At 43.1% G+C, this 16,266-nt stretch overlaps 1 protein-coding gene across 6 annotated transcripts in view; it reads right to left on the minus strand.

Moving 5' to 3' along the window:
• Positions 1 to 628: 628 nt before the first annotated feature.
• Positions 629 to 16,266, minus strand: part of FGF13 (fibroblast growth factor 13) — a 489,220-nt gene continuing 473,582 nt past the window's right edge. For all 6 annotated transcript variants that reach the window (XM_035009395.1, XM_035009353.1, XM_035009380.1 and 3 more), the window contains 2 exons: positions 2,389 to 2,587; positions 629 to 1,118 (listed from right to left, as the gene is read on the minus strand). In XM_035009395.1, the coding sequence (XP_034865286.1) occupies positions 982 to 1,118; positions 2,389 to 2,587 (336 nt within the window). In that variant the 3' untranslated portion in view covers positions 629 to 981. The remainder of the gene's footprint in view (positions 1,119 to 2,388; positions 2,588 to 16,266) is intronic.

A 16,266-nucleotide genomic window follows, 5' to 3' on the forward strand; every position in this document is an offset into this window, starting at 1 on the left:
ATTTCCTTGTACACAATATTCACATGCCAGATACAACGACAGGAGGACTCGTACATATACAGATAAGACATTTCTTATTTTAACAACACAAAAGACGACATCACAGCTTCACAGTTCCTGTCTTTATATAAGAAGCCACAACAATAGTTTAACATGGTAACACAAATGGAATTAAGAGAAATCTACACTTGAGGATAATCTTTTTTTTTTAAGTAATCTTTACTGACTGGGGTTGACAATACACCTCAATTTCTATGCACAGAATACAGCACAAGAACTTGACCAGAATACACTACAAATCTAAAAAAAAAAAAAAAAAAAAAAAAAAAAAATTGGTAGAATCACAAGAACACTGTTACCTTGAGCCTGAGATGCCAATTCAGATTCAACCCTGAATTTGGTTGATTTGGATTAAGTGACAGAGTCAATAGAACCATTGAATTTCAGAAATCATAAAGTTGCACTATACCAAAGTAAAGAGTACATCTGAATCAAGCGTAGATAGAAAACATTAAGCCAAGAAAACAACACAGGTCACATCATTTTGTTTGCCCCTACAAGACATTTAAGCAGTTAATTTTGTTTTGTTTTGTTTTGATTTTTGTTTTGTTTTGTTTTTGAAGAGCAATTGTGGTCTTTCAACTTTTCTTGGTTGGAGAGCAAATTTTTATCAGCATTAGTGCTGTGAAATGTTTTTGGCTTGTCATCCCCAAAGCACAGGTGAGATCATGAGAAAATTGGGCAGTCCTTCTCCAGGATTTAGTTCACTGATAACGCTTGGCATTCTTTTGCGCAAGCTCAATCGAAATTATGGGGAGCTAGGATGGATGATAAGAAGGTGTCAGGGCAGAGAGACTAGTGAACCCTGCCTGTCTGGTGAACGTCATTGACAAATGTGAACTTTTGGGTGAAGGACTGCTAGAATTCAACAGCACCTGGAGGTAAGGTTCTGTTACAGAGCCCTTGTTTTGCCCTCACTGGCTACGTTGATTCGTTGTGGCTCATGGACTTGCCTCCGTTCAGCACGCCGGAGACACTTCTGCTCTTGGTTGGGGTCCCGCTTCCAGACCGGGAGAACTCTGTGAGGTCGTGCAGTGACGGCTCCTTGTACATGGCCACTGGAAAGCAGAGAAACACCGGGTCAGGGGCCTTCGCGTGCGCACCCCGCGCTGGCCCTCAGCTTGTCTTCTGGTGACTGGGCTTCCCTGCTCTAGGCCGAACGCGGAAGACGCTGCTTCCAAGGACTCTGCTGAGAACGTACTGGCTTGGCTCGAGCAAACTCCAGTCTTTGGCACGGGGGTGTGCAAAGAATTCTAATGCCTCATTCCCATCACTTACGGTTATATACGTGAGGGCGTTAATGAAAAATGCATTTAATAAAGCTCTTGGAAGCTTAAATAGAATCTACAGCATGCTGTGCAAGCCAAATATTAAAATTTTAAAGCACTGATTTCTATCATGTTCAAAAGGATACTCTCCAAGAGCCTAAATGTTTAGTGCACGTCTTAAGGCAATACGTGGTACATAGTATTGTTGTTGTGCTGTGAGTAACAATACTAGTGGACACTTACAGAGCACCTACAACGTACTAGACACTATGCTAAGTGCTCCACGTGCATTACCTCATTTGATCCCCCAAAGAATCCTATGACTTGGGTGCTTTATCCATATTTTACAGGCGAGGAACACAGGTCAATAATCCAGCCCTGCCCACCCAGTTAGGACGGAGGGGAGCTGGGATTCGAATCCAAGTAGTTTGGCCACAGAACACAGGCCACGCTGAGCAGTGCTATGTGGATCCGATGGGGCAGTGTGTTGCTACTCTCGCCTTGATTCTAACCCCAGGCCAGTGACCTCTTGGAGGTCTCGCTCGGCTTTGCCCACGTCCTCCATCCCTTCTCTACCACATCTCAGCTACTTCTAACATCCTTATCTTCTGCACCCCATCTCTCTCCCTTACCCTTTCCACCTTGACTGCAAGACAAACTAGGAATGGAAACTGTTGGGACAGTATCGCTGGGCCGTTAAAGAGGGGCCCAAGGAGCTTCCCCGTAAGTGTTAAGCATGCAGACATTTGAGCATCTGTGTTTCTGTCCAGGAACCACTTTGGCAGGATTTGGGGTTCTTGGCTGTCCTGGGTTAGCAGTCAAGCTGCTCCCACATAAGCAAGGTGTTACTATCTACAGATGTACTATGGGAAAATTAAAATCAGAAGATTGGATGCTATTGTCAATGCTTAATGTTTTAAGTGTTATAAAATGTTACTAAATTTCTGTATAATTGCCTTTAATGGGGAAGAATTACGCTCCACTTAAGAGAAGCATGATGAAGGATTGAGTTAAGTAAGGGTACTCGTCTAATCCACAGTTCCTAGCGTGTCAAGTTTACCTTTGAGTGGTTTGGGCAGAAAGTGAGCTGCAGGCTTGTTCTTCTTCACATGGTTTCCTTTCATGATCTCCCCTTCTTTGTTCAGACCCAGATACCACCCTCGGCCGGACTGCTGTTGGCGGTATATCATCGAAGAATACGTCACGTAATAATTTTCAAACACGGATTCTTTGAATTTGCACTCAGGTGTAAAATGTTCCTGGCAAGACAAGTAAATAAACCAAAGCTCAATATTTATAGCTCTGAACTTCATGGAGAACCCTGTGGTATTGTTCTTCAAGAGTCCAGGACATTGTTCAAGCTTGTATGATCGGTGCTCTATTTTAACAGCATAAACTATTATCATTGGAAACCAAGACTATATATAACATTTCATATGATGCTTTGGAAAAAGCCCTAAGTGCAAGTGCCACTGATCAATGATTAGCTCTCTTTGTAATAAGATAATGGAAAAATTACAACGAGCCACATAACTAATATATTGGATAAATGCAAGAGCTAAAATCGATTAAATATGAGAAAATAAACATTTTGTCCTTCTTAATTTTCATAGGTTCTCCAGTTACCATACACTATAATTGCCAACTGCCCGAGGCCATTACTGGCTGCCGACGTTTCTAGAAGGATGCTACAAAGAAAGGCTACCTTTTGCTTTTAGGTCAACCAAATTGATTTGTCTTTTAATCATTGGACCTTGACTTAAAAAAGAAAAAAAAAAATTCTCCGCTCGCCTCATCCTTGCCTTACAGTAATGTTTACAAGCCAATCAATAGAGAAGCAAGGAATTTACAGTAATTCTACAAGCAGACATGAGAGAGCAGCCCAGGAGACTCTGAACCCTGGAATGGGATTTCTGCCATGTGCTTGGCCATGTTTCCCTTGGATCTGTCCATACAAATGAAGGGTTCCTGATCCAACGGACTATTTCAGAAAAAAGCCAACACAACAAACAAACTGAAAACCTTCTTTCAAGTCTTGTGGATTTGTGTGTATGAAATAAACAGCCATCAAAAGTGGCCATTTGTGAGCCAAATAAAACGAGCAGCAGATTCTAATCTCTACGGAGTCCACGGAGTAGCAGTGGAAGACAAGGAGAAGAATGGCAGCTGAACGACATGTGAGGAAGCCATTTTAGATATCTGCCAATTTGCTGAGATGTTAATCAGGAAGAATTTCTCATAAAACCCTAAAAAGAAAACAACCTTGTAAAAATATCATATGCTTTGTGGACACCAGCCCTTTCTGAACAATGCCTCCATGGTCCCACCGTCCTTCTTTTTCATATTAGATATCTGTCTAAGCAATGCACACTATCTGCACAAGAGAATCTGAAGTGCTCTCAGAATCTGAAGTCACTTCAGCAAAGAGGGACAGATTCCTCATAGGAGGCAGCCTTTCTCTGAAAGTTAAGCCACATGTGCTTTTCTTTTGGGAATCCACAAAATCTGTTCCACTCCGTAAGCTCACCAATTCTCCCCATCTGGCCTCCAAGGCATTGATTAGAGTCATCTTTTGGGGTTATTTCGGCCTAGGGGCATACTTGGTAAGTCCCCCAAAGATTCACACAAATTCAACCTGTGCAAGAAGAAATGTATTTCCAAGGCAATGATCATATGTAAGAACCGGTGTTCTGTTTATGGGTTGTGAAGACTCCCCTTTGTGGGATTCTCAACAGGGAAATCCAATGTATGCCTACAAATAAATGTGACTAAAAGTCTCCACATTTCTTCTAGTGATGAGGACAGTTGCATATAACATTGTTGAAATTCTTTGGGAATGAAATCACCATTTGGGGGGCACTGGGGTGGCTCAGTCGGTTAAACGTCTGCCTTTAGCTCAGGTCAGGATCTCAGGGTCCTGGGATCAAGCCCCACATCGGGACCCTGCTCTCAGTGGGGACTCTGCTTCTCCCCCTCCCTCTGCTTGTACTCTCTCTCTCTCTCAAATAAATAAATGAAATCTTTAAAAAAAAGAAATCACCATTTGGGGAAAAAAAATCTCATCCTTGGAGGGTGAGTTTTACTTTCATAAAGAGTCAGAAACCGTTCAAAAATAAATATGGTGAACAATATATATGATCGAGGTGAGTGATTCTGTGTAGGTACATAAATACTGTATGACCGACTCTCAAACGGTGGGATGGGATGACTGCCGAGGCAGGTCCCCAAAAAGGGCTGCAGTTAACGTCCCATGTGATGGCAGCCTTCACTCATTCGTTTATACGCAGTTTCTGACAATCCACTGTATGCTTGGGTGGTGCTAAAAGTTCACAGGTAAATAAGGAGCCTCAGAAAACTCCCCAGGTATTTGCAGGAGTCAGCCATATACCCAAATGATTTGGACACGAGGTGTGCTACCATTAAGTACGGAACGGGAGACATAAAGGTGTTTTATGAGAACAGAGAAAGCCCAGTTTTGCTCTGACTGGGGGACTGCGGAGGGGTGGGCTTTACAGAGAGGGTGTTATTTTAGGTGAGCTTTGAAGGGTGGGTAGGAATTCAAACCAGAAAGAGGGGAAGGATACTATCTGAAGTACAGAGCCACAGTCCTTTGATGTGTCCCCTATGTCTCAGTAATTATCACCCACCGTCCTATCCTGGTAGCTGCTCACGCTTCAAACTTCAGGGGACCTTGAAGTCCATCATCCACAAATCCCTCCAGCCCGTGATCTTTACCTTCCATTTCCACTGCTACTGTTCTAGCTTGCGCCCTCTGCCCTCTCTGCTGGCTTGCTGGCATAACCTCCCCTCTGGTCTCTCCCCTTCTGCTAGCACGTTTCCCTGCTAAAGCAACATTCCCTTCCTTAGGAACTTTTGACGGTTTTGCTTGGCTTTACGGGAAAAACAACTTGATGTGGCATCTACGATTCTCCACGGTTCGGTCACCACCCTGACTCCAGCCTCACCCTCTGCCACAGGGTAGTGGGCGCCTCTGTGCCTTTCCAGAGGCCACTCGTTTCCTTTGCTTAGAATGTCATTCTTCTGTCTCCCTACCTCCTGGCTTTCCTCTCGTCCCTCACAGCCGAGCTCGGATAGAGGATCTCCCTCAGTCGGAACCGACTCTACGTGTATTTGTGCTCCCTTAAGCCCTACCTACATCTCTAGCTGCCCCCGTGACTCAGGCACATGCATGACGGCTCCAGATGGCAGGGAACTTGTCTTATTTTCTGAACCCACCTTCTCCTCTCACAAATGACTGGTCATATGGCCTAGCAAGCAGCGGACCACTCAACTCCCGTTTATAGGATTTGGATTTCGGAGATTCAGATTTCAGTCTGAGAAATTCCAGGATTCAGAAGTCCCAACCAGTGAAAAGTCTGCAGGGAACTTCCTTAATACCATATGGAATCGGCTGTCTGCAGAAGGAGGCTGTCATCGCACGGACAGATCCTGCAGGAGCGATTTAGTATCTGTTAAGAATAACAGATACTACACAGATCACTGGCACCTACAACATTAGGAGGAAAAACTTGGCGATTGTTACAACTATTGAAAAATGGCAAGGAAGGACTCAATGAACTGAATCCTCTGTCACATCCTGGCAATTTCTTAGTCATCACCACTAAATTTGGACTCAGAAACTCAGCAGAGAGGAAAATGAGGCCAAAAAAAGAATGTTGAAGCAACCAGAGGAGTGTTCTCTTCTCTGTGTGTGACACTGTCATTTTATCCAGTGTTGGAATGAGTAGGCAGAAGAGGCTTCATTTTTATCCAGTGTGGAAAAACGTGAACATCCCACCCAACACAGGAAGGACTAGCAAAGGGGTACTGGGTTCACCCTGTCGGGGAAGCCCTGTCTGGAGGATGCCAGGTAGACATATGGCAAGGAATCAGCAGCCTCCTCTGACTGATGTGAAGATGATCATTAGCGCTCTTGAAAAAGGTACCATCGTGGCCTTGACACCCAGCAGATGTTAAACAGAGGCAGCACTGCTCTTCTGGATTTCATATGCAGTAGATAAAAATCTGCTATCACGATAAATGAACGACTGGTTTCAAAAGATGCCAAGCACCTTTTCTTTTGTACTCGGCTGCACAGGGAATGCTTTATATCTTGTAACTTTTTATGCATTGATTTCTCCTAAAAGTTGTTTCTCGTGCATATCAGTAATTTTTTTTCCCAGAGGAATAATGCCTTTTTAGTTCGTGAAATAATCAATCTGTCTTTAAATCTCCTCTGTATCATCATCTCTATTCTCCTTGAAGTTCAAGGTTAGTTATTTTCTCAGTGGATATTGAACCCTTTCATCTAAGGAATCCATACCAGTTAGTTATCATGATTGTATCTTGGGTAAGGAAGGAGACGCTATGCAGAATGAGCAGATCCAGGAGCAAAATCTAACATTTATTGTTTACCGATTTACTCACTATTAAGGGCGAAATAGTTTTTTTTGGAGGCGGAAATATCACCGGCGACAGGAAAACACCTGAAACCCTCCACATCATGTTCACAGAACATACTGGAGAGTACTTACAGCCACAAATGATCATGGTCAGCCACCCTAACCAGGGCTTATGGCCTCTACCCAGACTTTGAGGGATTCACACCATCAGTAATGTTGGTTAGATGCAAATAACGCCCAGACCCAATGGTGGGCCACAAAGCATCTTTGCCGCAGGGTCAGAAGGAGCAACAAGGGCCCTGGGCTGCCCCTGGCATCGAGAGCAGTGTCACTCAGCAGGGGCTGTGTACCTGCACCCTGGGTCGCCAGAACCAAAAAGGTGAGAGTAAAGCATATCTGTCCATCATCAAGGTCATCTCAGTGCCCTAAACGCGTCTGCAAAACCAAGATACGCTCGCCATGACGAAACGCCTTTCTGATTAAAGTCACGTGGCAAACATGGGCCTCTGTAGCAGATTGTTCCTACATTTTCCCCCTTGCATTTGTATTTTCAGCTCTGGTACCACTGGTCGGGTGGCCGTGCTTCACTGGAGTCTGTTCGTCAGCAGGATGGGAAGCTTTTGAGGATTGCCATGTACACTGTAAATGTTTCCTTTTAACACATTTCTCTTGAGAGAAGTATTTTTTAAGTGGGCTGCACTGATTCCCTTGGATCTCATGAGAGTAACAGTCTACTTGAGGTCGTCCATACGTCAGATGGCAACACTAAGCCCTTGGACCTGAACAAAGCTGGTGACATCCAGTGTAGCCTTTCACATATGTACACGCTAAGTGAACACATCCTGCTCCAGAGAAGTATTTCTCAATACGTTCTGTCTTATTCACACATAACACTTTGTAAATCAGGCACCGGAGAACATGGAAACAAACACAGTTTATAGATACATGAGTGGTCTTTTAAAGAAACTTAAAAAAATGAATGTAGTAAAACACGACTTCTTCCTTTCAACGGGTTCTATAAACACATTGTAACTACTCATTTCTCCCTTTAATCCTCTCGCTTGGTCCTGTCTTCCGGCCACATTTTCAGTAGCCTGACAATCCGATTAATTTAACAATTACTGCCAAAAGCAAGGGTCACTCTTCTAATTCTGAGCCATGTTCAGATGACAATTTTCTAGATCTAAAGTTAGCAGGTTACTTAGGCACGTCTGACTTGTGTGCGTCAATTATCCCCCAGTCTAATGAAAATAATATGCAAATTAAAATTAGATTTTCGACTCTGTTAAAAAAAAATTTAAGATTTTTTATTTATTTATTTGACAGAGAGAGAGAGAGACACAGCGAGAGAGGGAACACAAGCAGGGGGAATGGGAGAGGGAGAAGCAGACTCCCCGCTGAGCAGGGAGCCCGATGTGGGGCTTGATCCCAGGACCCTGGGATCGTGACCTGAGCCGAAGGCAGACGCTTAACGACTGAGCCACCCAGGCGCCCCCTGTTAAAAAAAATTTTTAAAAATAGATTCTTAAAACAGAAATCAGACCCATGGGGGTGACACTGTAACTACCTATATTCTCTATATAGGTCTCCCCTCGATCAGTGATTTCAAAATCCAGGATTAATTATTATATTCAGGACTTTGATGTTCTCTCCCAGGGTATATTTGATGTGAATGAACTTCATTATTATTAAGATCAAAGAATGGGAAGGGAGAGGTTGGGGGAGAAGGAATCGATATTATTAATTCATGATAAAGAGACAATGGTTTGTCCATTCAAATATCCTCTGGACTGTGAGATACTTCAGGGCAGCTCCTAGCATGAGGCCTGGCTTATAGTCCATGAAGAAAACACATAGGTTGAAATAAATAAATGAAAGACCGGAATAACATTTGAAGGGAGCTTGGTAGCTCCCGTGCATGGATCCGGAAAAGGGCAAAGTGTGGCATGCTCTGCACAGAGGACTGGTTGAGAATAGACACTGACGAGTCAGAACCTGCCTGTGAGGCCAGAGAGAGCAGGTGCAAAAGGGAGGAAGGGGGCCTACAGACACATTCAACTTGAAAAACTGGAGAGGGAGGAAAGGAAGAAAGAGAGAGGAGAGGGGTGGGAGGGAAGGAAGGAGAGAGGGAGGGAGGGAGAGAGAGAGGGAAAGACAAGAGGGAATAATAAAGACAAAACAGTGCTTAAGCAGCAAGAATAAAGAGATTTCCTGTTAATAACCAAGATAGGGGCCTTAAACTTCTCCTCTTGCTCTCTGGGTCTGCAAATAGCCAAACATTTCAATTGAATTCTATTACCTTGAGTTTTGTTAAAACTGGGGGGGGCCCCTACCGGTCCTGCTGACCTGACTGGATTGCTGTACGAGGATCCAGTGAGATGAGGTGTGTGAAAGACGTTCCATAAACATGAAATGTGGGATGACTTCTCAAAATACATGGCTAGAAAACCAGGGCAAAATAAATACATTCTCATTTCTTTCCAAGGTACTTCTTCGCTCCGGAATCCGTTTATAAAGGGTCTGCTTATTCGTGTTTTATTAACATGGGAGAATATAAATTCGGCCCCCAAATTAGGACTGCACATGAATTACACTTTGTGTTTGGTGCTCTCCTCCAAGCCTGCTCCCCAGAAAACCGTTTCGCCTCCTTTCATTTTTCATTTCTGTCCACAGCTCTAACGAAATGAAGTGCTTACAAATGGGCTTCATGAAATACCATGCAACAAAAACGACTTCAAAGTACACATGTTATTTAGCGACCATTTGTAAAGAAATGCAAATTATAATTAAGAAAATGGATATGGGATGATTTTTCCTCATATGGCTACAATGAAATTTCTTGGTAGCACTTTCATATTCTAAGATATTTCATAGGTACTTTGATTTATCTTATGTTGACCCCACAAAATATGCCAGCACAGTATTGCATTTTCTCAATTCTTCGCAAACCAAAATGACAAAAAAAAAATACTAAGGAGCTTGTCAATCAATTGCCTGTTTAAAACAGAATCAGGACATAGATCTGATCATATTTTAGGCCTGGAGTTCATTTAGTCCTTTGTATTGGCCTGTTCTGGATTTTCATATATTTTTGTACATCAGTCTCATGCCAGGGATTACCGAGACTGCCAAATTTTACAGAGTGATTTATTTATTTTTACTTTTTCATTTTTAAAGATTTTATTTATTTATTGGAGAGAGATAGAGATAGAGAGATTGAGACAATGAGTGGGAGGAGAGGTACAGGGAGAAGCAGACTCCCTGCAGAGCACGGAGCCCCTCTCCTTACTTGATCCCAGTTCTCTGGGATCATGACCTGAGCCGAAGGCAGACGCTTAACTGGCTGAGCCACCCAGGTGCCCCTATTTGTTTTATTTTTATAACACTGAAATAAGCTTGAAAAAAAGCAGGAGACAAAACAAAAACCATGCATCCCTTACAGAGCCTAAGAGGGGTTGTTTTTGTCATCATACAAAAATTATGTGATCCAAAGGCCTCATTCAGCTCCAAACCTGATCAGCAAATAGGTTTTGAAATGGAAGTAACTTGCTACGATTTGTAAGGAAGATGGACGGGCCACATGTCTCCAAGGCTGTGGAACTGGTTCAAGACAGTGTTAGTGTGACCAACCCCTTGCAGAAGAATACAGATTGTTTAGGCAATGCAATTAGGTAGCAGAAGACATCCTTCATTTTCTGCAAGACACATTACAGAGAGACTGTGTGACCAGCACATTAATTTTCAAATCTTACTAGATTTAATCTTACTGTTTAACAAAAGTCTGGGGCGCCTGGGTGGCTCAGTTGGTTAAGCGACTGCCTTCGGCTCAGGTCATGATCCTGGAGTCCTGGGATCGAGTCCCGCATCGGGCTCCCGGCTCAGCGGGGAGCTTGCTTCTCCCTGTGACCCTATCCCCTCTCATGCTGTTTTCTCTCTCTCTCTCTCAAATAAATAAATTAAAAAAAAAAAAAGTCTGTAGCAAAGTATTTTTTTTTCCCAAGGGAAGAACACTTCTCTTAGCTGAATAACTCCCTAAAACTTTTTTTTTTCTTTTGTCTATGATGTGCATTAACTCTGGATGTTGGTTTTTCCTAAGGAATGGCTGACCTATGTGTTTTGACAGGGAAATCAGATATCAGATACGATTTCTAAAAATAAACTTCCCTGTCTTCTGGCTGCTTACCAGAATTAATTTGTGCCCATTGGGCAAATATTCTCTGTTACTATGGTGCTTTCTCATTTGTGGCAGTACTCCTCTGTGTAATAGCTTCAGAGTGGGATCTAAATCCATCTCCAAGAGAAGGACCTGGGATGTAGCTGTAGTCAGCAAGAGAATAAGCTTAGTAGGTTGTAACTTTTTAGGTGGTTGTTGCAAGCTCCTGGCTGAAAATTCAAAGCCTGGGGACTCTGAAAACTTTTCCCAGAGATCCAATGAACTGTCATGGCAAAGGAGAAAGGCTCTTTCCTCGTAGATCAAATAAAAAACTCTGGCAAGGTAGGCGGCCTATTAAAAATGAAATCATACCAAGATCGGTGCCCGGGATGTTCTAGCACTTCAGGCAATTTTGAGGATCGTCGTTTTGATTGGTGTTGGAGAGTGGTTGTGTTAAATTTGATAGGGTCTGTCTGTGTCGAAGAGAGTCACTTGCAATAACCAGGACTCTGCTTCTTCAAAGACTTTCAGAGAAGACTTCTTATCTTTTCTCTCGCCCAGGTAGGAAAGCGAGGCTGGACAACCCCGACTGCAAGTCACTACCGCATGCTTTCCACCGCGCACCATAAAACCTGCGATCGCAGGGCAAGGTGCAAAGGCCTAATCTGTAAACCGAGGAGGAGAAAGGTGTCACAGGGCACTACTGGGCCGTTACATCACGGTGCACCTGCAAATTACTTCCGGGGATAGGAAGCTGTAAGGAGAGCCATCCTGCTATGAAGACAGTACATTTCTAACTCTCATTTGCCCCTGGAAAGGAGCTAACCGGACGATGCTATGGACAGTCACTTACCACAAGTCTGAATGGGGGAAAGTCAGCTCATTCATTTAAGACACAAATGGAAGAATTCATTCTGAACCACTACTTTCCAAGAACCTCCTGTGTGCCAAACACCATGGGAGGCCCCCGTGTGTATATAATGATCTGTGTGTATCTAATTGATCTTGATGGCAGCTCTCTGGGACAACTACATCCCTCTGGCCTGAGAGGAGTCCCCCACCTCGCAAGCGATAAAACCACAGGAAAGAAGCCCTTAGCAAGTCCTTTCTTTATAAACTTGCTTGCAAGTGTGCCCTTTCACGCAAAGAGTCACCTTGCAGACAGACAAGAGCTGTGAGGTCAATTCTCCTCTAAAGGACAGTTCCAATTATCTGCTCAAGGTCCAGCCCTTCCTCCTTTTCTTGTGCCCTGCCTCTCTGAACCCTGAAGAGCTCTGTTCAAACCTGCCTCTTCCACTTGCCAGATTTCCGGCTTTGGGCAATCTACCTGTGCTCTGCGCCTGCACCTGCCAGAGGAGCCCAGCATCCTGTGTTGGATCCTCTGGATTCTGACGATCCTCAAAATTGCCTGAAGTGCCAGAACATCCTCGGCACCCATCTTGGTATGATTTCATTTTTAATGAAAGGGTGTGGGAGGCAGTGAGCACACGTGTATGTGCTCACTGGCTATGGGATCCCTTCCCTCGCCTTCATCTGCAGTCCATGTGATACATAAGAAGATGCGGCACCCTTGCCACCCCAACTTGAAATTGGTACGAACACTAGCGGTTGGGGGTGCCTGGCTGGCTCAGTCAGTTGGCTGTCCGACATTTGATTTCAGCTCAGGTCGTGACCTCAGGGTCGTCGGATCGAGCCCTGTGCTGGGCTCTGTGCTTCGAGCGGAGTCTGCCGGAGATTCTTTCTCTCTCCCTCTGCCCCTCCCCCTGCTCGTGCATGCTCTCTCTAAAATAAATAAATAAAATCTTAAAAAAGAAGAAAGAAAACTAGCAGTTGTCAATGAAAACAAATGAGCAGAGAAGCACCTTCTCACTTCTGGGAGGGCTTCCTGTTACACATTAAGCGTACGAATGAGAATTCCATTCAGTAGTGATTCCTTTTCAAGGCTAACAATACATGAGCTTTGAATTTGGGGCTTAAAATATCCTAAGATTCTGAAATTTGCATTACTATGTGTATCAGTGGGATCCACATGATATTAAAGAGATTTGTGAAATAATCCAGTATTAATGGGCCCAATGACATTTGCATGTCTCATTTTAATTACTATGCCACAGAAAGTACAACATTATTATCTCCCTTCTTTTGTTCTAAATTACCGTTTTGCTGGTTCTACTTTCATAATGTAGGTTACTAATAACAATAATGAAAAATCTAATATTACCTTATGTTTAAGCAGTGTCTACTTTTAAAGTTTTCTGTAACTGCCTAAACAGTTATGGCATTCAAGTGACAGGTAAGGGACAATTGAATAATGATGATGATAACAAAGGTAATGATTATAATGGATTTTGGTAGACTTTTTTCTTCTCTTTAAAGAACTCTTTTTAGCTGTTGAGGAAATGGAACAAGAGATGCTAATACACTAGAACCTGGTTTCACACGTTCTTCTAGAGGGTAACTCGAGGAGGGAAGCAGCTCCTTCTAGAGGAAGCTGGAATCTGTTTCAGGTAGCTGGTGTTGACATGTGAGAGGTCCTTACTTTAAGGCAACCTGAGCTCTCAGGACGCTTCCAGGGCTGCAAAAACCCTTAGGACCCTGCAGTCCTAACTGGCCCTGGGAAGGAAGAGCTTTACCACAGAGCTCAGGCTAAGCCAGTCAGCCTGTCTCAGCCCACTCTTTTCTCCAGCTCGCCAGATAGTTTTCCACTGATGTGTCGATTTAACATTCTCCCAGATTATGCCATGAAAAGTTCATTCTTCTACTGTAAAATGTTCATGACTGAATTTCAGCACATTTGGGGTTTTTTCTTCTTTCCAGCGACCTCGCAACCCAAGAGGTTTTAGAGGATGACCCCAGAACACGTTTACTGAAACTAGGCTTTCGCCTCTTTAGGTGCAGATGTGGGTAATGGGAAGGAGACACAGAGATCAGTCTCCTCAGGCCTGTGTGTGTATGTGTGTGTGCGCATGCGTGTCTGTGCGTGCCTGTGTGTCTGTGTTGGAGAGAGAGAGAGAGAAAGTACACCTGCTGGTAAGAGAGAGATGGGATAGGGGACAAACAGAGAAAGACAATAAAGAGTGAAAGTCAGTGTGATGATTTGTTTTTCCTAATTCTATAATCCTGTGACCTTTGAGAAATGCCTGCCACCCCTGCACTCCCCACCAAGGTTGAATGGGGAAGGTGGGAAAGTGAATTGTCTTTCCTCTGCGGAAAAAAATCTGTTTCCTGTCCAAACTCCCAATTGTGCTCAGAGCTCAGGGTAAAATCTGAGGCCACCCAGGGCCAGTTACGTTCTCCCGTGAAGTGAGCATCTACAGAGGAGCCAGACAGAAGAGTAAACCTATTTCTTCCTGGGGATTTTCCTATGTGTAATACACATCCAACTGTGAAAGAGACAAGGACAACAAAGAGATCCAGGTCTCTTGCGAAACTGAGGATTATTGCAGAGAAGTCCTGTGCAAGTTCATTAAAATAAGACCCTTTGAATGAATGCCGCTATCATAAAGTGGATTATATTTTCATAAGAGCAATGTAATGCTCAGATGTGTAGCTATGTCACAGTAAACACGACAACGGTCCCCTCCTTGTGACCAAAGTGCCGTCACCAGTGATGTCATGCATTCTCACCATCATTTCAAGAATGTGATGCTTGTGTAGAAACCACCGCAGTGAAGTCTGAATTCTAAAACTGTGCTTTTCAGGAGTGTTTACACCAAGTATCTAGCCGTGATTCATAAATAAGCTTTCAGTAGCTTAGCATAAATTCAGTTTGGTTTGTTCTGTCTACCCCGAGATACTGTAACATTTTTATATTAAATTTTTAAAAGGGTTTTTTGATGACATTAAATTCTGAAATAGGCAAATTGCGCCTCTTTAGCAAAATATGTAATTTAAATTTTCAAATGTTTGTTACCTAAGTATTACCCTAGTTGAAACCGTAATGCAAGAACATAATCTAAACTACGAGAATCTGTAAAAATGATTAATACTTCATAAGCTTTGCACAACCATGACCTATTTGGAATAATTTTCGGCTTTCATTTTCTACAGTGTAGACTGTTAAAGCATTTGCATGAGAAGGCAAAATGCATAAATTATCCCTGCAGGGAACACTTAAAACTTAAGGTAATTATATAGCACAGAAGTGTTTTCAAAAAACTCAAACAAAATAACAAATAATTTTACAGTCGCCCTGAAAATGATTATTATTCTGTGCTTCCAGTGATCTTGATCACGAAAATCCCTCTCTTTACAATTACATTCACATTATCAATTCTTACTTTGTTCTTTTACCATCAAGCCCTTACAGCTGGCCCTGAAAATTTGCATGCTGTAAAAGCTGAACTAGACAGCTAGTAGAGATGAATTCTCCAGTTATATTCATGCTGTGAACAAAACCATAACACTCCCTTAATATATCTTATCACTGCACTTTTATACTAAACATGCATCCAAATCAAGTCCTATTTTTTACATTCCTCCTGTTCAAAATCTTTTAATGGCTCCCTGCTGCCTACAGGATAAACTCCAAACTCCCTGGCCTGGTGTTCAAGGTCTTCCACAATCTCGCACACGTTCCCCTACAACTCTAGCAATAACATTCCTCCACTTAAGCCAGACTGGAGAAATAAGGCCAGGACTGAAAGTAGCAGAGATCTGTCTTATGAATGGGGAAGTGTCTCCTCCAAACCAATGGCTGTGCTTTGGAGGCTGGGATGGTCACCGTGATGAGAGGGAACTGCTGGGTCACAGGGAATATGTAACTGATCCCCCCCCCCCCCCAAGTTTCTTCCCTATGAGTTTTCATTCAAAAAAAAAAAAAAAAATGAGGTGCACTTCTCGAGCCTCCGAGCTGCCTCATGTCATGGTTCTGCGCATCATGCATGCAATTCTTTGGGGGCCACTTGCTAATAATCGGCACCTCTTTTTTTCACAGCACGCAGAGGAGAAAGAGCCAAACATCAGCGTTGTCAGAAACCTCCAGGCTCAGCACTGGCTGGAATGCAAAAGCACTTCATAACTGATTATTTCTGAAGAGTTTACACAGCATCAAGAAAGGGGGCAATGAAATTACATCTGAACAGAAGAAAGCTCAATTATTTATCTCATGCTAATTTTTACCAAGTGGCTGGTAATGACAAATCTATACAGGCAAATAAGCGGTCCATATAACTTAAAAGATAATCGACGGAGCTAAAACTACAAATGTTTACAATGTGTTTGTATTTAGTCTTTTGGCTCATATTGACTCCATAACAAAGGTTCTTCTAAATGCACGTGACTGGTCTATGAGAAACTATCACCAAGGCATCACGTACCCATGAATCACATCAGCAGTGGGATTGCGTCTCTTTTTTTAACCTTTCCGAATAAATTGGGGATG

Source organism: Mirounga leonina, unplaced genomic scaffold, assembly GCF_011800145.1.
Source record: "Mirounga leonina isolate KUSES-001 unplaced genomic scaffold, KU_Mleo_1.0 Mir_101664, whole genome shotgun sequence".
In the NCBI taxonomy this organism is placed as follows: domain Eukaryota; kingdom Metazoa; phylum Chordata; class Mammalia; order Carnivora; family Phocidae; genus Mirounga; species Mirounga leonina.